This window comes from Cygnus atratus, chromosome 1 (genome assembly GCF_013377495.2).
Source record: "Cygnus atratus isolate AKBS03 ecotype Queensland, Australia chromosome 1, CAtr_DNAZoo_HiC_assembly, whole genome shotgun sequence".
Lineage (NCBI taxonomy): Eukaryota > Metazoa > Chordata > Aves > Anseriformes > Anatidae > Cygnus > Cygnus atratus.
In genome coordinates this window covers 117150380-117170982 of record NC_066362.1, presented here as the reverse complement: position 1 = coordinate 117170982, position 20603 = coordinate 117150380, and the positions used below count along the sequence as shown (strand labels likewise).

At 39.5% G+C, this 20603-nt stretch overlaps 1 protein-coding gene across 1 annotated transcript; it reads right to left on the bottom strand.

Annotated features, from left to right (window-relative positions):
• Positions 1-4073: 4073 nt before the first annotated feature.
• Positions 4074-16636, bottom strand: FUNDC1 (FUN14 domain containing 1). Its single transcript, XM_035542234.2, has 5 exons — positions 16515-16636; positions 14644-14800; positions 12694-12769; positions 6346-6474; positions 4074-4712 (listed from the first exon to the last, which is right to left on the bottom strand). The coding sequence occupies exons 1-5, from the start codon at positions 16543-16545 to the stop codon at positions 4635-4637; spliced, it is 471 nt and encodes a 156-aa protein (XP_035398127.1). The 5' UTR covers positions 16546-16636; the 3' UTR covers positions 4074-4634.
• Positions 16637-20603: the final 3967 nt, after the last annotated feature.

The window sequence follows — 20603 nt, the reverse complement described above, 5'->3', positions numbered from 1 at the left end:
GCCAGCTTGGGCCCAGCAAGGTTTTAAACATGGCACTGCTTGTTACAGGGTTTGCTCTGCTGTTCCCAGCCTGGTATGCGAGCACAAAAGCCCGTATCACAGCCCTGCACCACGTTCCTCAGCACACCAGGATTTAGATGGCCTCCCTGCTTGAATGTGGGACCAAACCTGATAGAGCATTCAGACAGTGCTCTGACAGACCTGATAACCCTTCACAGACCCTCCCCACAATTATCTGTTAAAATTGGCTTCAGGCCTCCCAGGTCCTGGTGGAGGTCGGCTCTCTCAGTGGCTAACAACCCACACCCTGCTTCCCTTACGTCTCAGTACCAGGAGATCCCCACCCTGCATCAGACCTCCTTCCTGGTAGGACAAAGATCAAAGCTGATCGTTCCTGTCCAATTTTTGAACTATAATACAAAAGACAAGCAAGGATGGCATCTACTACTCCTGACAGATTTACGACTTTAATCCTTCTCCCCTACCACCTGCCCACCCAGTCTTAGGGTGACCAAAACCCCACATTTTCTTATGATCCCTCCAAAATGTCATCTGGATCTCATCGTGCTGAGTTTGGACAAGCTTTATGTTTTTCCACCAGCCCATACTGACCCCACACAGGCAGCTGCAAACTACAGAAGTTTGATGCTAAAGTCCTTCTTTTGGAACACATTTGGAACAGTTTTAAAAAGGTTAGGAGGAGGTGTTACTGATGCTTCTCCGCATTCCTGCATGCTATTATGAAACATTCACATGAACAATCACTGAGGCACTAATTTTGAATTATAGGATTGAATTCTGCACTTTGTTCTGCATGCATCCTGCCTTTTAAGACCTCCTGACAAATGCCTTGAACCTAGAACACAGCTCCATCGTTAACTGCAGCATTTTCATTTTCAGTCTGGCTGCTACAACAGAAACAGCCTTCAAGGATTTAACCAAATTCTGGCCTCTTAAAGTTCTGCAATAAAATCGCACTGATTTTGGCCAACCAGCCATCTCACTTTAAATTAAAACCTGATGCTGCTTTAACTAAATAATTTTTTAAAATTGGATTATCCCATTGAGATAATGCAAAATGAATAGATGATTTATTAGCAGGCTCTTCCAGAACTCATTATTCAGTAAACTTTCAACAGATGTTCGCTACATTACAGAGGGTTATATGGCATGCCTTAGTGAATCACTTTGCTTCGCATTCAATTTTGAAGTGACTGATAACAACTGCTTGAGGGGAAAAAAATACACAAGCCTGCGGAAAGCAAAGGTAGACAAACTTACCACTGGGATGATTTTATCATGAACGTCACCGAGCAGTATTAGCTACGGCCAGAGAAAGATAAAGTTGCTTTTCTTGCATCTTTAAACGTAACCGAGCACTCCTGTGATGGACACGCATGTTGCCCCCTCTTTCTCTGAGTGGAGTCTGTTCCGTTGTTTCAGTAGCACGCAGTGCAAACAAGTTCCAATCCCTTCTGAAAGGGCGTCTCTCTCTGCTAGGTTCAAGCAGACCACTTTTGTTTTCTTGAAGTTCTTCAGCGACGCAATGAAAAGCACAGAAATGCCAGTTCAGCCTTTCATTAATCCACATATTTATAACGCATCGCTTCTTAATCATCTGCCTCCTAAAATGGATGCTCTTTCTCCCACCAAATGGTCTTCAAAATAAAATTTTATTCAGTCTTTATTTCACCCTCCTCTGGATCTTCTTAGCCTCCATTATTTTTTGGCAGAGGGGATGACAGTAACTTTGGAGGCATTCCAGAGGAGACCTTACCACCAGAAACATCATGCTGCTGCTAAGCTCCACTCCATTTCTGATGATGCTGTCATTTTTTCTGACCGTAACGTTACAAAGCATTTCTTTGGGTACAGGGATATGCAAGTCCCCAGTCTGAGCTCACACAAATAAAAACTCAGGTATTTGCAAGAAAAACTTCAGTTACACATCTCAGTACTTTGTGTTTATCAGTCTGCTGCTCCATCATCTGCTCACCCCGCCAGTTCTGCCTGCAGCTGCAGCACCCCCAAGAGCTAACCAGGACCCAAGGAACAGCTTCAAAGTACTCTGCAAACACCCACCACTACGCCAGCAGCCGTTCCTCAAGTCATTAATGCACGAATTAAAGCCAATCCTCACACCAACAACCAGTGCTCACCTTTTCAGTTATACCATTTCTCCTTATTTTTGTCTCTCACACAGCGTTATGCTTCTTGTTCCAAAGCCTTTGAAAAAAATAAACTAATAAAATATATATTTAGTTTGATCAGTTCTTTATTCATCATCTTACTGAGTATCCCAGATAACAGTAACAGGACAGCAGAACAACCTTCCTCTGCAGAAATTGGGCTTGCAGACTGCTATAAAAGTTATTTTAAATTCTACTTTTAACTATGAAGCATATTTCTTGCTCACAGCAGCCCTTTTAGAAAGGCCACTATAGTGTGCTCCCTTGGAACCCTTTCACAGAGTAGACTCCTTTTTAGATGCAAGTTTATGGGTTCACATTATCGAGGTGCTCACTTCGCTCCCAGAGACCTTTGAACATTTGAGTTCACCCATGTGCGTGTGTGACTTGTAGCAGTTGGCTTTGGTAAATCTTATGCCAAAATCTGTTAGCTTCACCAGCAGAAAAGAACATAGTGGTTACCTTCCCAATATCATTTAGACAGAATACTAAGGAAAAGAAACTTTCATACAATGTTTCATACAATGTTGTTAATTCCAGATGACCCAACCCCTTCCTTGGCTTCCCATTTCCAATGAACTGCAACAATTGCTTTTACATAGCTTTAGAAATTCACCTTTTTAGAAAAACCCAAAACCTTAGGATGATAACATGCAATATGTTTTCCTCGTTGCTTTTTTTCTTTGAAGTTTTGAAATCCAAATTTCTAAATGGGTTTTAGCTTGACTAAACCTTTACATAAACCTGGCAGGCATGCACGATGTGCTTCATGACTTAGCCCAGCCAGATGAAGTTAACCAACATGTTAGGGCCTCTGAAGTTCACGGATGCCCTATCTAAATATATACTAGGTTATGATGTCAAAGGCCTTTCACATACAGTCCATCTGATGGAGGTTCATCACATGTCCTGCACATCAGAAGTTCACATTCAGCCATGGGATGCTGATGCATCATTATTGCTGTTCAGGCGTGGGAACGAGAACCCAACAGAACCTGCATTAGGCAGGCTCGGTTTCACGTTAACTTACGGGTACAGAATTAAAGCAGGGAAAGGAGGGCAGAGCAAACATCCCATTTTCTTAGGTAAAAGGTTCACAAGTTTGAAAAACAGAAAAATGTACAGAGCATGCATTTGGATTCCCAACTTCTTGAGAATAATTTAGTAAGAAATGACCAAAGCCACCTTAAAACCCTGCCTCAGAATTAGCTGTAGATAGGCTGGAAAATTATACCTCCAATCTCCTTTAGGATCTGCCTCTGGCTTTGATTTGTCAAAGATGGAGGCAGCAACCACATCCCACAGATTAAGTCTCATTTGCTTTCCCAGACGTCAGAGGCAATAGGCGCTCTTCCAATAAGCTGACTGAAGCCAATCTGTACCCTAGTTTTTCCATAGCTGACACCCTAGACAGGGAAAGTTAAACTAAGTGACAACTGTTTTTTTCTTTTTTAAAGGCTAAGATGGGCAGAACATAGTGGCAATAGAGGTGAATATGAAAGTGAGCATTACCTCATAGTTTTCAGCTAAAATGGACTACAAGAGAAGCGTTCAGTCGATTCAAGGTACATCATACTATCATGGCATCGAGCCACACAAAGTATGAGCCCTTGCAAAGTGCTCAGGCAGAAGTCTCACTGCTTCATTTCACCGTCTACTGAAGTCTGAAAGGGACTCCATGGCTCACTGAGCGTAAAACAATGATCCTTGCCACAATTATCTGTGTACTACAGTTTTATCAATGAATTTATGCATGTCTACACATCTGGGAAAAGTTAACATACACATTCACTTAGCACACAAACTTGTGTGCACAAATATTTGTACCAGATGCCTGCAGGATATGAAAATGAGACTTATTCTCTATGTATACAGAGGCCAGAGTCAAAGTCAATTTTCACTTTTAATGAGCTGATGATTCTTTGTTATTTAATACTCTGTAAAAAGGTATTACAGATTTATAGATTATTGCAGTGACTTCTAAAGAACACAGGCAGCCACGGGGCTGAAACTACAGTATCATGTACAGTATGTAGTCATTAATACTATCTACTACAGCATGAAGAAAAATACTTTTAAAATTAACAGTATTTACTTGAAAACATAGAAATGGAGCTTTCTTACAATATGCTTACATATCTATATTCCAAGAATAGCATTTTAAAAATGCTAGATCTTGAAAGGTCACAGATAAAAAGAGTCATGATGAAGATGAACCAGTTTTGCCCAGAAATGCTATAATGAGCACACTGCGGTTTTTCAGCAAATTCTAGTTCTGCCAAGCTTCAAGAGGCAAAAGCCTAAAATGTGAAAGCTTCCAAATTTTCTATCTATTCCACTCGTCTTGCTCTGGAGGGCACGGTGACCCACACTGCTTTCTGACCGTGTGTGTCACCACAACTGTTCTTTGACACGAATGCCATCAGGAAGAGATGATTCAGGTCCTTACGATGCAAGGCCTAACAAAAAGCCTCCAACAAATCCACTGGAGACCACGATGTTCTGTTTGATAAATTCTGTTGACTGAGAAGAAAAAGAGTATGTGTAAAGAACTGAGTCAATCGTGTCTGACAATAACATTTAACACTCTTATCACAATTGCCTGGAAACAAGTATACTGGAATTGGGGAGGTGGTAGTAATCCATCTGAAAACCAACAAAGTTAGGTGGCAACGGCTGGCACCAATGGAGTGAAACACATCTCTCAACTGTCTTTAACAACGTGTTTGCAATACAGTCAGCATTTTGAGTCAAAATACAGAGGAATTGTCATTGTAATTCCATGCTAAATACTACTTTTTTTGGATTAAAAACAGACAGGTGTTTTACGAACTCTCTTGACCAAAAAAAGGTGAGGGTAGTACAATCATTTCAATTTTAATCACAGACACAAAAAAAAAAGTTGTAAAGAAATATCTTTTGGGGGGGAAGACTAGGGCACTGGAAGAAATACAATTCCCTCTTTTGTGAGCCGTTTTCCTAGCAAGTTGATCCTACAAAAAAAAAAACCCTCTTAAATATCACAACATATGTATATAATATTTCATGAAATATTATCACCGAGTATAATATGCATCCAACATGCCATTTCATAAATCCTTTACTTTGAACACTTCAGATTAGCTATTAGGACACAATTATTAAAAAAAAAAAAACAGAAAAAAAACGTAATTTGAAAAAAGGAAAACAAAAAACTTCCTGTCCCATCCGTTTCTGCAGCAGAATGGAGAAGGACAGGTTAAGCTATTTGGGGTAGAGAAGAAGGCAGAAAACCCTCTCTCTTGGCTTTCCACTTTAAATTCACATTAAAACATAAGGCAATTTTTAGCAACTTAACTATAATTCCATCAGGTTAAGTATGAGATGTCAGAACTCTTTATTACAAAGCACCAGTGTGGCTGCTGTAACACTTAGTCTGCAGTACATTCCCAGTCAGGATTCACAGTTGCACAGAAAGAAACTTATAGGGCCTACATGACATTTTAAAAGTGTGTTAAAACATGCCAAACATGCATTTTTTTTGAAAGATAAAATGATAAAAAAGGTCTTCAAATGTCAGAACTAAACGGCCTCTGACACTCTGATCAGTATGAGCCTTTTTAACATAGCATGTAACAAAGTCTGTAGACATACTCTTCATGTGTAAAAATTAGATTTAAAAAATATGCATCTCTAGTTTCAAAGTGGTTATCGCTTTTCTCCAGAAAGAGGTTAATCTTTCCTAATCAAATAATATTGTGATCAGCAGACTTACCTTTTTGGGTCTTTGAGCTACCACGTTTTAACCACAACTCCCCCCCCCCCCCCCCCTTTTTTTTTTTTAAACCAAGCCATCAGCATATCAGCTCTCTTGCTAGCCAAGAAGGTGCACAGACTAACTGACAAAGCCCATGGCAGTCCCTAGGCCACATCAAAGTTAATGCTTTTCTACAACCAAAGCTCGAGTATGATCCTGCAAGAGCGAGCAAAACACCAAGTTAAATAACTTTTAACAACCGGTAACTTTTAATAAAACATACAGCCAGAATATTTCTGATGCCTACCCATTATAATCAGAATTACTGCTCAGTTTTGCACCACATTTTCAACTAAGCACCACGTAAGGTGGAAAGTAAGAAAAGGTGGCTGGTAGAAAAGTTTATCTGCTTAGACTTACCTCTTCGATTAGAGTATTGATTTCAGGTGCTGCCTTATTTGCGCGCTTTTTTAACTGTTTTTTCGCTTTGTTTACATCTTTTTCAACTCTCTTCCAATCAACTTGTACATATCCACTATGACTAGCAATCTAGGAAAATAACAAATTTAGTACAGTTGTAGTTAACATTTTATGAGTCAAAGTGCAATATATTAGTGCCTACAAATTATCTTTTGTTTAAATGTTGTTTCTTCTTTGTATTACAGGTACAGGAAAAGACACTGCTCCAATTACAACACTTACTCTGCTTCAAACACTACATTTTCCCTGCAGTAACAGTGATGTGAAATAGAACAATGAATTGCAAAGTTCAGTAGACTCTTGGTAATTTTACCACTTTTCTATTGCTTAGTTAAAAAAGTTTTAATTTAAAACATTTTTTTCTTCAGAATTTACTGTAACTGTAATTGCAAGGGAAGAAAAGTACATTCATAGAATGACAATGAAAAAACTGTTCCATTTTAGCTTCTTTCAAAATTGTGGAATTCTGACTTGTGACAGGACATTTGGGGCTAATAAGAATCATCCTTGGAAATACTGACAACTTTTATTCTATCTTATGTCATTTAAACTATTCAACAAAAAGTATACGAAAACAGAATTCTCGTACCTTCTAGAAAAACCCAGTAAGTAGAAAAATAACATGGCTCACGTACAGCACAAGTACTGCGACATAAGCAGAATATTTCGGGTGGCTGTTCATACCAACTTCCACTCAAACTCACAAATGCTTAATTACCATTCATGGGATTTTTAGCACATTTAACCATCATCCCAACCCCTTCCCTTATTTCTCTAACTCAGATTTGATCCTGGAAACAGGACGTTTATTTACTCAACAACATTGGCAGTCCCACCAACTCACAAAAGAAATACATATTTAAATGTTTGTAAGATAATAGACTAAAAAAAGTAATTACTGTATTCTCCAGATAATAGTTAAGGGAAAAAACCTCATCAGTTGTAAAAAGAAGAAAATCAGAACTTAGGATTACTGCTCATTTTAACTGCTAAGACAAACAAATATAGACCGCTAGCTTTAAATGACTTATACCAAAACAGAAATCTTTGTGAAGAGTGAGATTTCTCAGATCCTTCTTGAAGTTATGTTTGGCAAATTCATGTAACTTACGTAAGTGCGTTCTATGCAAATGGTATAACTTGTAAATAAAACTCACAGATAATGAAGTTCTGTGGAGTGGATATTTAAACACAAGATTTATTAGGTTTGGGATACAATAAATCCATTGACCTTGCCTGTCTAACGTAAACCATTTATGCAGACAGGTGCTGGTGTTAGGCAGAGGTAGGTAATTAAGGACTGCCTGTATACTGTAAAGACATAAAACAACTTTTAAACTGTAGTGGTTGTGTGTCCAGTCACTGGATGACACGCCAAGAGAAAAAACAATTAGGCATTGGGCTAATTTTCATTTTATGGAGTTAATGTTACCACAAGAATTTCAAAGAGGCCTTAGTGTTGAACTGGTGCCTTCTGACTCACAAACCTAAAAACTAAGTATGGATTTAAGATATTAAGTCCAACACAATATTAGAAATACAACTTTTAAGTAAGCAAGTAAATTATTAAAATATAAAATGGACTTTAAGAGAAACAAGATTAAGACTAGTTCAATTACCTCAGTTATCCATACAGTACAGGTATGAGGCAGAAGTTTTTAATTAAGCTTCTAATCATAGAAGTTATACATTTCTCCCTGAACTTAGTAGCAGAGATCTTAAGTTCTGCTTTCAAATTTTAGTATACAGCTATGAAATAAACAATAGACAATGTTTTGGATATAAAAAGTGTAATGGAGGAAAAAGATATCTTGTACTTCACCGCAGTGATAGTCAGAGCTTGCATCATACCTGCTTTGGCTGCAGTCCTACAAAATATATAACTTTGTCTAACTATAGAAAAAAATACCACTGAAGTCTTACGTTGGTGAGACAGACTTCAATTTTTTAATCCTAATTAATCTTAAAAAAAAATCTTAACTATTAGTTTATGGTCAAGGTTCCTATAGTAAATTTATATAAATACAAACTCTTAAAGTTCAGTAGCATTTTTAAAGCCAGTCCCTATGATAATGGAAATAAAACATTAATATTCCATTATCAACTCCCTATACATATATTTTCTTAATGCATCATACAGATGTGTACATACATATATAGCTTATTAATGTCAGATATTTGTTCAAGATCTTCCAGACCTATTGAAAAAATAAGATATTTTCTAAAAATGCAATTAAAAAATACATTAATGCATGATTAATAAAAGTGCTTCCATCCTTCTCTACACTAACCAAAATGAGAAGAGAACTTAAAGGGAAGGCCTCATTTTGGGGGTGCTGTTGGATAGGCACACGAGCACTTTGATATTGTGAAGCATCATTAAGGGTAATGAGCAAACGATGTATAAGTGCAAAAAAAATGCATACAGGAAGATGGGACAGCGAGATGGCGGTTGTAATTTCCTCAAAAGCAGAATTTCTCTCATACTAAAAAGGCCTAACCAAGCCCAGAAACTGGACACAAGCTCCCCATGCTCAGCATACAGAAACAATGTGAACTTCTTGGTATTTCCTGGTATTTACCTAGGCAGCAACCCTCTCTGCCCCTGACCAGGACAGCCCTGACAAGCCTCTAACTTCAACATACAGAGATAAGGAGGGACTGAGAAATGATAGTGTTTTTTTGTTTTTTTTTTTTTTTTTTTTTTTTTTTAAAGAGCTGAACTCCAGAGGCTGTATCTTCAGCCACCATCTACTGGCACAGCTCCCCTTTGACCATAAAACTCCTCCAGTTTACAAAAGCAGAAGAACGATGCCCCTCCACTTCATGTAAACACCTGCCAGAAGCAGGGCATTTCTTTATAAGGCAAACTTCCAGATACTGTTTGCTTTGGCTCTTCCACTGAATAGTCCCTCTAAATCTGCACGAATCATCTGTCAAGTGAGGTATCCAGTGCAAAACCAAACGCAACTCTCCCTCTGAACAAGTCCCTACCCCAGAAGCATGCTGCTCTCTCACCACTCCGCTGAGATACCATAGCATCACCGTGGCACCAACCAGACCTCTGCACAACATGCAGCTGAGGCTGTCTTAGGGTTTACCTTGCTTCTTGAATCGTTTTCAAAGCTTTTTCTCAAGGTAGAAGGTATTTTAATGAGGAGTTGAATTGAATCCATCAATGGCATGTTAATGGAATGAGGCAAAATTTATTACTGAAAGCACAAATAACTGCACAAATACACCATTTTATGATTAAATAGTAGTCAACACAAAATGGAAAAAGCCACAATTTATATGTTGATTGCAGAGCAAAAAGTAATGAGATCATTACTAAGGATACAGGAATTTAAAAACACTGAGAACAGGCACTCATTAAGAACAATTGTTTTAAGTAACTTACTATAGCAGAAACATACCAAGTTCACACTTCCCTGCTCTTCAGGATCTCACTAACCTGCGTGCTACATAACCTGTAAGTCTGACAAGGGAAATCCCTTAAGCTGATACCCAACAGGAGAAATTAATTGTATTTTTCTCGGTATAGAGCATGGGTATTGATCATACACCAGCATACCTGAAGAATCACAACTCTTTCAATAAAAAATTGATCAAATTAAGCTGTTGAAATATCCAGCTCAGAGATGTGAGAACAGGTCTTAATTTTCAAGAACAATGCAGATTCCTTCACGTCATTTTTATTCTCCTCAGACTGCTTTTTATTTAATCTGCATTGAGACTGACAAATTTATAGATCATTTACAATAATTTGAAAGATCTTTTCACTTCTTGTACGAACTGACACTCCAAAACGTATTGCTTTCTGTTTCCTACTAGATTTCTTCAGATGAAGTCATCATATGCTAGAGAAAAAATGAACTTTTTCAATTCCGGGACTGAAATGTTTCAGTGAATGGGCTTTATCCAAGAATCTCGCCTTCTGTAGTTCTTTTTCTTGTTTGAGCAGGTAATTACAACATCAATATTGCAATCAGGAGTTGGAATGAAATCTGCAATTTCAGAAAAATTTACAGATAAAAAAGAAGTTTCTAGTCACGTGCTGAAACGTTCCTCTGCCCACACAGGGGAAGCGTTGAACATATATTCATAAGGAAATTAAAAACATAATGTGTGATCTTTAAATGAAAAAATTAAAGACTACAGAAATGTAATTACACTATAGAATTTATGACTCAGCTTTAAAAATGCAAAGCGTTTTGAATTAATATGAAAGACCGAGGCATTTACTTTATTCCCTTCCTAGAGAATCTGATCTTTCTCAATTAACGACATAGATAACTCAATCAAAATACGCAACTCGTTTTTCCTCTTGGATAATATTCCTTTTCAAGTACACTCTAAATGAGATCAACTCAGAAATCAGACACACTATCACATGGCAAACAGATTTTACATATAGGAAAGCTCCCCAAACTTCACAGCTCAACAAGCAAAAATATTGCGTGTGTAACATGTTTTTAAGCAATTTCTATTCTTCACTATTTACAGGTTTTAGTTTTAACTTTTCAGCTTAGTGTGGTAAGAAGCACTAACGGGGACTTGCAGGCAATGTTCTGCCTGCTGCCCCTGGATTCCAGGCCTCTGTTTGTCAGGCTCTACAGCCAAATTTGGATAAAAATTGTCATTTAGTGAATTAAGACCAACACTACGCTAAATGAGAAGAGAGATTTTGGTCATGCTTTCTCATCTGGTTAACTTAAAGACAAATAGATTAAAGATCCACTAGCTATATATATATTATGTAAAGATTTAAATGTTCCCTCATCATCCAGAAATACACACTGTGGGCTACAGAACTGCAGTGTTCTCAAATTGATTTATTTGGTGGCTTTGCACATTTTGCCAAAAATTTACATCTGGATGATTCTAATCCACTTCTGATTCAATACATTTGTAAAATCCATCCCAATGTTTAGGTACAAGCCCAATAACCAGTGCTTTCCAGGAGATTCGAAAAGGTCAGCAATGCACCGTGGTGAAGTGGAACAAATAATAATGCTATAAAGCTTCACATGAAAAATATTTCTCTTTGACTTTTTACATTGTTGTTGATGCTCGCCTTTGAGTAATTCAGAGCAAGGTAGGTGTTATACTTGTTGAAAACAAGTTAAACCAAATAGTTTTGGAAAAGCATACATTCTCACATGTAACCGAACTACAGTGCTTACATTTAACAAGGGGCTTGGAGATTTAAAAAAGAAAAAAAAAACAGTAGAGAGGATGATCATGAAGGAAGTAAGAGTACTTCACCCAACTGCCACCTGGACGCATTACACAGCAGCAGCCAGAGGTACTACACAAGCCTTCCTGACCAATGGTTGGCTGTAACAGCCATTACCGTCAAGGAAACAAATAAAAGTTTTTTTCAGAAACCATCCAGGGCCACGTTGGCAATAATAAAAAGAAACTATCTTTATCCTTGTCTCAAAAAAATAAAATGAAGTGGTGTATTATTTGAACAAACCTAAACAGGCACCAGTCTACTTCTCTGAGTAATTTGAAGAAAAAAATAAAAACGACAAGCCCACAAATATTAAGACACGGAAAATGCTAGCAAAGTAATATAAATTCTTTTACATCGCAGAAGGATATGTGAAATTCTCCTTTGCTTAAAGCCTTTTAATTTATTTGAAGGCTTTTTGGAAATCTGTCCTCCCCTAACACAATATCCGACGAAAAATTTAAATGGTCATGCTAGGTAACACCATTATATTTTTTTTAGACTTGAAATCTGGTTGAACAGAGGAAAGCAATGAAGCCACCAGAAGTCAGGAGAGCTTCAGAGGTTCAACAGATAACTAGCAAAGACAGCATGGGGAGAAAAGGGAAACAAGTATCTTCATAATTGGACCAGAGCATGTCTTCCAAGCAACTGCCAAAGCAGCCCATTTTTTTCAAAGCACTGATAAAAATTCTCAAACCTATTTAAAATAAACACAGCTTAAATACCCTGATCTCTCTAATAAGTTTACTTGTAGTTCCTCTAATCTGGCAGTATGCATCACATACAGCATCTCAGTTTCTGCACAAAGGTTTCTTTTGGCTCATTACAAACTATTTTACAGGATAGATTCCGATTTAGGACTGTTCTTTTAGAGATGTCTTTTACACACAGTATTCCGTCTGAAATTAAGTTTTGGACTGATAGCACTAAAAAAATGAAGTAGGTAAAAAGCCTTCCTAATTAAATTTTTAACCCAGCAGCTGAATTTTGCCTACAGTTTAAGTAAATAACATTTGCCAACTTATAAAGCATGAAATTCTACATACTTGAAGCAGAAGAAAGCCACCACCTACTGCAGTTGCTGCAAGCTTTCCGACTTTCTGGAACAAAAATCCCGCACACCTTAGGAGAACAAAACAAAAAACCCAGTCCAATGAAGTTGTCTGCTCAACAATGCCACACTCTAAAATTCCTGACTACAACTATTAAGTTGTTCATTTAACAAAAGCAAATGTATAAATTCACATTTTTAAGTCTTTAGATCAGAATATTTAACACAAACAACGTTTAATGAATAACGTCTAACACAAAACAACACGAGCAACGGTTGCTAGTTGATGACTGATGGCCCCTTTAAAGTAAGCTTGAGATCTGTGGGCTTTGTCTATACATAAAAGCTGCATGCTGCTATTAAATACAGCACTTTAACAAAGCACAGTAGAGCAATACAAAAGTGCCATTTTAACTATTCCCAGATGGAAGGTTAATATATTACACTATCATTTATATTAGCTACATGACCTACGACTTAATTCCCAGGTAAGAAGAAGTTACATCCCTACCACAAGAGCTAAAAGCTCTAAAAGGAGGGTAGAGGGGGACAGGGCAGGGAAGGGCACTCCTCTGGGACATCGCCTTGGTCTGTTTTTAGTGGACCAAGGCAACCAGCGATTTAGTACCTTGTTTGCAGTCTCCAAACGCTCCCACATCAAACACAGAAGCACACGGACATCAGCACCACAGAACCGCAGCAGGAGGTTTTCTGCCCCAGCCCCCTGCCCAAAACTGCACCATCAGTCCTGAGGGCTCAGGGCCCTGCTCAGGTGGGCGCAGGATGCTTCCCAGGCTGATGGTCCCAAAGCTTCTCTGGGTGTCCCCTCCGGCATCTGACCTGCCCCCTCGCAGCCCCATGCATGTGTGTTTTTTTTTTTTTTTTTTTTCCCCTTGCATATGAAGGGTGAAACCCTATTGATATGCACGAATACACACACATACACATGTATGTACGTAGACACAGACACTGCAATACAGTTCCTACATCGTTCAGAAAGCCACTTCTTGGATGCCAGATCCCACTAGCTACTCCCTACAGGTTTCTGAGTTTGTCTATTCACACCTAACTTTTCAAAGCTATTTTAAAGCTACAGAAGCAAATCAAAAATCAGATTGAAAGCTACGGCTACATTCCCCAAAGCTGTACTGAGCCTGTAAATACCAATTTCATTTTTAGCCTCTTTCATGTTCCAAATCTTGTATAATTTCATTTGCAAAGTTCCTGCGCTACCATAATGTTGTTTTTCACTGAAATTATTATATATTTTTTTAGAATACTGGAATAAACAAGGACTAGACAAATACCTTTGGCAAGTAACAAATACCTTGACATAGCTGCCAAGACTGTGACCACACTTTCCAATTTCTACCTATCACCACAGCATAGTTAGGCTAAAACAATTTATGGTATCTGCTCTCATGTTATCTGTAGAGAGACTGTTAAACTGTTCAAAATGGCTCCAGTTTAATTTAGAGAAACAAAGATGTCTCCATAAAATGGAGCTCTTAAAGATGCATTCTGCCACAACATTCCTTTCTTAACTTCTTTTACCTATAAAATGCATCTTAGCCGTAATATCATAACTAGGCCTCTAAACCTCCACTAGTAAGTCAATCTGATTTTCCATAGAAACAAAAATTACATGCAGTAATTTTCCATTTACTCCTTAGACTTTTAAAGTTCTGCCATTTCTTCAAATCCTTTTCACAATAAGTGGTATGGGCTCCTTTAGATAACTAGTGCGTTTTACCAGTATTACAAAACGACTTTAGGATGATGAGTCAGAGCAATGAGTTAAGAAATTGTTCACGCATGCATAATTTTGATCAACGATAAAGAAAACCCTATTAGAGAAAATAAGTGTATCTGCTTCAAGCAGCCTGGAAAAAGATCTAAGAACAGTAGAAGGTCTAGCACAGTTATGAAAGCGACATTCTCTCACCAGCCAGTCACTCCGCCCATCACAATCTGTGTGGCCACAGAATATTTTTCTACAATTGGTCCTGAATTGCGGCCAAACACACGATTCCACCAATGGTGACGCCTTGCATATTCTGTTAGATCCAACACTTCATAGGAATCATCATCACTTTCACGTTCTTAAAAAGAGCAAAGAAGAAAAAAAGTTATTTTCTGTTACACAGTAAGCTAACAACCTATCAAAAAAATCCACTAACAAAACCCCAAACATTAACAGAACTGCATTTGGCATTAGCTGGCTAATACAATGGCTTATGTTGCCATATATGGGCTACCTATGGTCCAGAGGTTCACAGAACCTTTGAGATTTTATGCCACAATCTTCAAGACAAGACTACAGGAAAGGTATTATCTATAAAATCCACATGTGGCACATAAAAGGTGAACAGGAATCTCCTCTCTGTTCAAGGAGAGGACCTGAAAGGCCTTGGAGCCAGCAGGCAGCTGGTTTAACACAACAACAAAAAAAAAGGAAAAAAAGGGAAGCCTTCTCTGCCCTCTCTGAGAGAGGCCCTGGTTAACCTGTAGAGCAGCTTGCTGCAGGATGCTGTAGACACCAACAGCTGATGTGGACTCCAAATAACAACAGAAGAAAAAAAAAATAAAGGAACGACAACAAAAATCCAACAAATGCTATCACGAGGTCCAGAGCATAAAATCATCAGAAACATTCTGAGAAAGCATCGCTACATGCTTACCGAGTTATTCTTTCCTAGCTCACCCTGCAGCTGATGGCTGTCAGACACAAGATGCTGGGCTTTCATCTGACATCGCACAATCGCTTTTATGATCTTCAGCAATGTGAAACACACCTGACTTAAGAGAAAGCAGATGCTTCTCTTTTAAGAATTCCTGGCTTTGTATCTTCTTCAGAGGGCAGGACATTAGGTTAAGGTAATAAGCCAAGAACAGACACATCTGTTCCCATTCCACCACAGTCGAAATAGATGAAGCTGGGACTTCAATTAAGTTCCATAATTTCAGCACAATTCTCCCAACGTTTTCAAACTAGGCCTTCTCCTACAACTCCAAATTAGACATCCTAAATACTGCTTATACTCAAACATCAAAGGAAGAGATGGCCTACTTTCAAAAAGGAGTATTCTAAAAGCATTCCATATATCAGTATACACACACACAGAATTAAAGTCTCCTTCTGTTTAAAATATTTAAGGTAAGATGTAAGTTCAGCAGGGATGCTGGGTCACCGCAGAGGAGAAAAGTTTTGTTACTACCTAGAATTGTAATGAGTTGCAACGTAAACATTCTGTTCCCGTCAGCAACTTCTTTTTTTTAAGCTCTTATTACAAGTGTGAGTGAAAGGCTAAGGAATGGAGGAAATACATAAGTAGGTATGATTTTTTTTCCCTTTACTATCACATAAGTGCTGAAACACCAATAACAAGACCCATAATGATAAAAAGTTGCAGGTGAATGTTCTCTTCAACTTTGAGGTACCAAAGACAGTCTGTTTATTTTATTTAGAAAGGGAATAATGTATCATCAGTCGCAGAGTGCCAATTATGTTAAATTATAATAATTTAGGGGCAGAAGCACATCACAGCTCGCATAAATGATGCGTTGCGTGGCCAATAACGACGCTTGAGCACCTTTTTGATAAAATAACTAAACGAACGCCCTTCCTTGTGTGATAACGTTACACTTTACGCACGCAACTGTGCCTAACCAAACCTCCACCGCGGTGTTTTAGGACGGAGGCCGGGCACACCGCTGCCCCGGCCGTTGCCCTGAGCCCCGTTGCCGCCCGCCCCCGCTGCCGCCTCGGAGGGCGGTTTAACGGCGACGAGCCCGGCGCCCCGGGCGCTGACTGACCTGAGGCGCGGCGGGGCCTCCGCGCCGCCATCTTGGCTGCGGGTCACCGCCGAGCCGGGGCCGCTCTGCGCTGCCGGCGGCCGCCCCGCTCTATGGTCCGCCCGCCTCGCCCCGCCCCCTCCACCGCCCCCTCCCCGGGGAGCGCGCGGTGACGTCACGGGCTGCCGGGGCAGCTCGGGCTCCCGGAGGATTGTGGGGGGTGTAGTTCCTGGGGAGGGCCGCCATTTTGGGGGTAGCATGGGGCCTTGCTGTAGAGTGGGGCTTGGTTTCTCAGCAGTCCATACCCGTTCTCTCATCCTCCATTTTTAAAGGTCGGGAGCGGGCTCAGCGCCGTGGTACGGAGCCTGACAATCCCCCAGTGCGGGAGACATCAAACAGCACAGCCCAGATGGAGGCCTGGGTGCCTTGCCCAGTCACCGTGTGGCCAAAATGGTGCCACCCCCATGGCAGTGCCTCCTTCTTCTTCTTGTTCTCTACCACGTCTGCTGCTTGGGCAAGGTCCCTGTGGCATTGCAGCATGGCAGAGCGTCTCCTGTGTGTGTGCCGCTTTGTGTGATGAATAACAGACATGTTATTTAATGTGACAGACCAAAACTCCAGCTTGGTGTCTGTGCCTCACGTTACTAGGTTTGGAGCCATTGCATCCCACGTGCAGCATGCCCAGGAAGATTTAAGGCATCTCCAGTTGATTCCTGTGGCTCTGGCCCAGTTAGATAATGGCTTGGGCTTTTTTGCTCATGCAATGAAAATATGCAAGAATTGCTTGCCTTGGTGTTACGTTTAAGGTCATCATATAAGTAGCCATCAATAAGTCTCAGAATAATTCTTATTGTGGTTTGGAAATAAAATTGTGGCAATAGTCATTACAACTGGCAACATGCAGCTTTAGCCTTCTGTACACAACTCACACTTCAAAATTCTCATTGTATTGTCATAGGTATTAGGCATCCCATAAAAATTAATAACTGGAAAACAAAACACAATCCCCTTAAAAATTAAAGTAAATGTGAGTCAACAAACATTTACCAGAAGTGAAATTCAGAATCACTTGACCTCAGTTTACTCCCTCCTTCATTGCAAAGTTGGGTGCTGTTGGTGTTGCTTTGGTGAGCGAAAAGCCACATCATTTTATTTTACTGCCTTTATTAGTTTTTTATTGTGTGCAGTTCTGTACAATCTTTATACTCACAACATAGTAGATGGCACAATAAGTATAGCTTCAGGAACTTTGTGGCAATGTGAACATCAAGAAAGCAAGAGAGTTCAAGTATTATAAATAATAAAAGAAAATTGGAAACTTATTATTTTAAAATGTTTATAGCCTCTCATTTGGACTCTCATGCTGCCAATACACAAGACATTTTCTTCAAAATGGGCAATTATAATAATAATTAAAAAAAAAACATTCTCCGATGTCATAAAGCTTTTTCTTTATAGAGTGAGACAAATCTCTCTACATGTGAACTATGCATTTTAGATTCTAATTAACCTCTTGATTACACCAGCCTTAACAGACATGCAAAAAATAGAAAAACAAATGTTCTTCATGAAGATACTTATTAAACTAGCTCTGGGATTGAAATTAGGGTGGCTAAAATAGTGGCTCGCTTATTAACTGATTTTATTACAAACATTTGCCATCATGATGGTCACATAGTAGCATGCCAAGATAGAATTATGTAGTATATATTTTTTCTTGAATTTGTGAGAACCAGTAAACAGAAGTTAGAAAAGAACTGTCACAGTTCCCCAGATGAAAAAGTTTTTTGATGTGACTGCTCAGTACTCAAAACAAAACCCCACAGAACATCATTTGGTAGATGGGGGAACTATGCCACTTAAGATTTTCAATAAATCTATTTTCATACAGAACACAGATATCTTCAACAATTTGTTTTGACAAAAAAATAACATCTTTGGATCTTTCATGTTTAAGCATACACATTTTTCGTTGTTGTTATTTGATTGAATTCCCAATCAATAATGAAAAGCTTACTGACTTTTGTTCCTAAATGAATGATTTTATTTTATTTTTTTCTAACACTAGCAGGTTGTTGAAAGAAAAGAATTTGGAATGTGTTGCACAGTCCTTATAGTTAGCATATTAACAAGACTAAAAAGGATGCCTTCCCAGACCCGCTCAGAAAGCCAAGAGTGGACAAAAGGCAACCCAGCTAATTCTTCCACTGTGTCTCTGTAAAAGGCTTCCTTTATCTAGATATTTCAGGTCCTCCTGATTTTTGTCAATTTGTGTTTATACCTGAGTGTATGCGTGCACAATGCTGGTTCTTGTAGCAGATGATCTGGTAATGAGAACAGAGAAGGTGCTTCGACTAACACAGTTAGACCCGTTGGCTATTTTCAGCTTCAGAACTGTTGATGCAGTTGGAAAACCTACAGCAGTTTGTATGACTGGCTTTCAGTGACTCCATTTCTCTCTCTCAGGGAGATCCCAGAAGATAAATCTTTACGAGTATTTACTCATCTGCCTCAGTGCATCCCTGTGGAGCTCCTGCAACCTTTCACTTCCCTTGTTCATTGTGTAGATGAGGCTGTAGAAGAGATAAATGAGAGAAAAGATTTTCAGTATGCTCATCACAGCCAGCTTTAAACCTTGTTTTGTGTCTCAGTCAATGCTTTGACATTTCTTAACCAGTGCCTAACAGAGACAATCCTAAGTCTGTGCAGTATTTTAATATTTAGTTTCACTCTTTTTAAATGAACATGCAGATGACATTCCTCATTTTTGTACATAAAATTATATTAATTTCCCATCAGAATGGACAGATTTACTTGATCAATACTTTTTTTGAGATTAATATTAGTAACTGCATTACATTCTAAGTGCAACTTCTGTTTGCATCAACTTGGAGACTGAAACTAGTCTAGAAAACAGTGATTTGCTTGTTAAATTGAATTTTTCTTGAGCATTTTGATGTGCCTTGACAAACTTCTGCATGCTGAGTTTGTTCTGAAGTTTAAGTGTTGTCTTGTTATTTATCTGTTAGACTGTGTCTGCATTTCACGTGCAGTTTGCAGGTACAACACCAAACCCAATGCCACTGTCATAAGGTCCCTTTGACCTTGGGGCTTGCCCTGCTCATTGGTAATAATGACCACAGCTACACTCTTCTCTCAGCTGTACCCTATGGTGCTGTACTCTTGTGATACCCACACGTTATGTCAAGTGCATTCAGGTTGTCTATTTCACAAGCCTTTGCAGCATTTTTGGCAAGACCTTCCTCATATTTGTTTTGGATCCCACTCGTGTACCACAAAAGCACACCAGGCAGCCCTGCCTCCCTTTGCCCTGCTCTTGTTGCATGACAATCCGAAAGGAAGGATTTGGGGAAGCAGCTAGAGAAAGACCTCTTGACAGGTTGGGGGTCTCTGGGACCTCTCTTCCTGGGTCAGGATGCATCCACATCCATACGCAAGACATCGACAGCTGTGATGTGGAGATACAGCCAAGTGCACCCTCAGCAGGTCTGCTGATGACTCCAAGCTGTGTGGTGCGGTGGACACGCTGGAGGGAAGGGATGCCATCCGGAGGGACCTGGGAAGGCTTGGGAGGTGGGCCTCTGGCAACCATGTCCGGAGTGGTCTGTTCAGCCAGGTCCTCAGCTGCTGCAGGGCAGCTGCTGAGCCTGCTGTATGGCTGCACAGGGTCTTTGGCACTGCCTGTAGGATCGGCTTGATGCCAGCACAGAAAACGCCCTCAGGATTACTCTTTCCTCCTGTGAACTTCACAACCTGTGCAAAGACAGCAGCAAACCTAGTGGCTCCAGAAATTCTGTGTATTTTGGAGGGCTTTTGACCAGCCCCACCATGATGTTTGCATAATCGTGTTAGACCTTACTGAGGAGATCACATATTATTCAAGCTCTGCAGCTATATAAAGCCCCCCAGTCCAGCCAAATTACATGCACATAGGTGCCTTTTTCAAGCTATCCACAGGGAAAAAATTCAAGGAAAGGTAAACAATTTACACTCTGGCCACATTTTCAGTTCAACCTTAAGGGCTCTTTAGAAACAAACAGTTTCTAAAGAGCATGAGGAGCATCTTGGAGCATCAGGACTGTACAGAAA

Excerpts from the sequence above, each read along its gene's own strand:
- FUNDC1 (XM_035542234.2), bottom strand. The coding sequence starts at position 16,545 with ATGGCGGCGCGGAGGCCCCGCCGCGCCTCAG. Across the intron at positions 14,801-16,514 it reads GAGGCCCCGCCGCGCCTCAG|AACGTGAAAGTGATGATGAT; the intron begins GTCAGTCAGCGC and ends GCTCTTTTTAAG. Across the intron at positions 4,713-6,345 it reads TCAATACTCTAATCGAAGAG|TCAACAGAATTTATCAAACA; the intron begins GTAAGTCTAAGC and ends TTTTCTTCTCAG.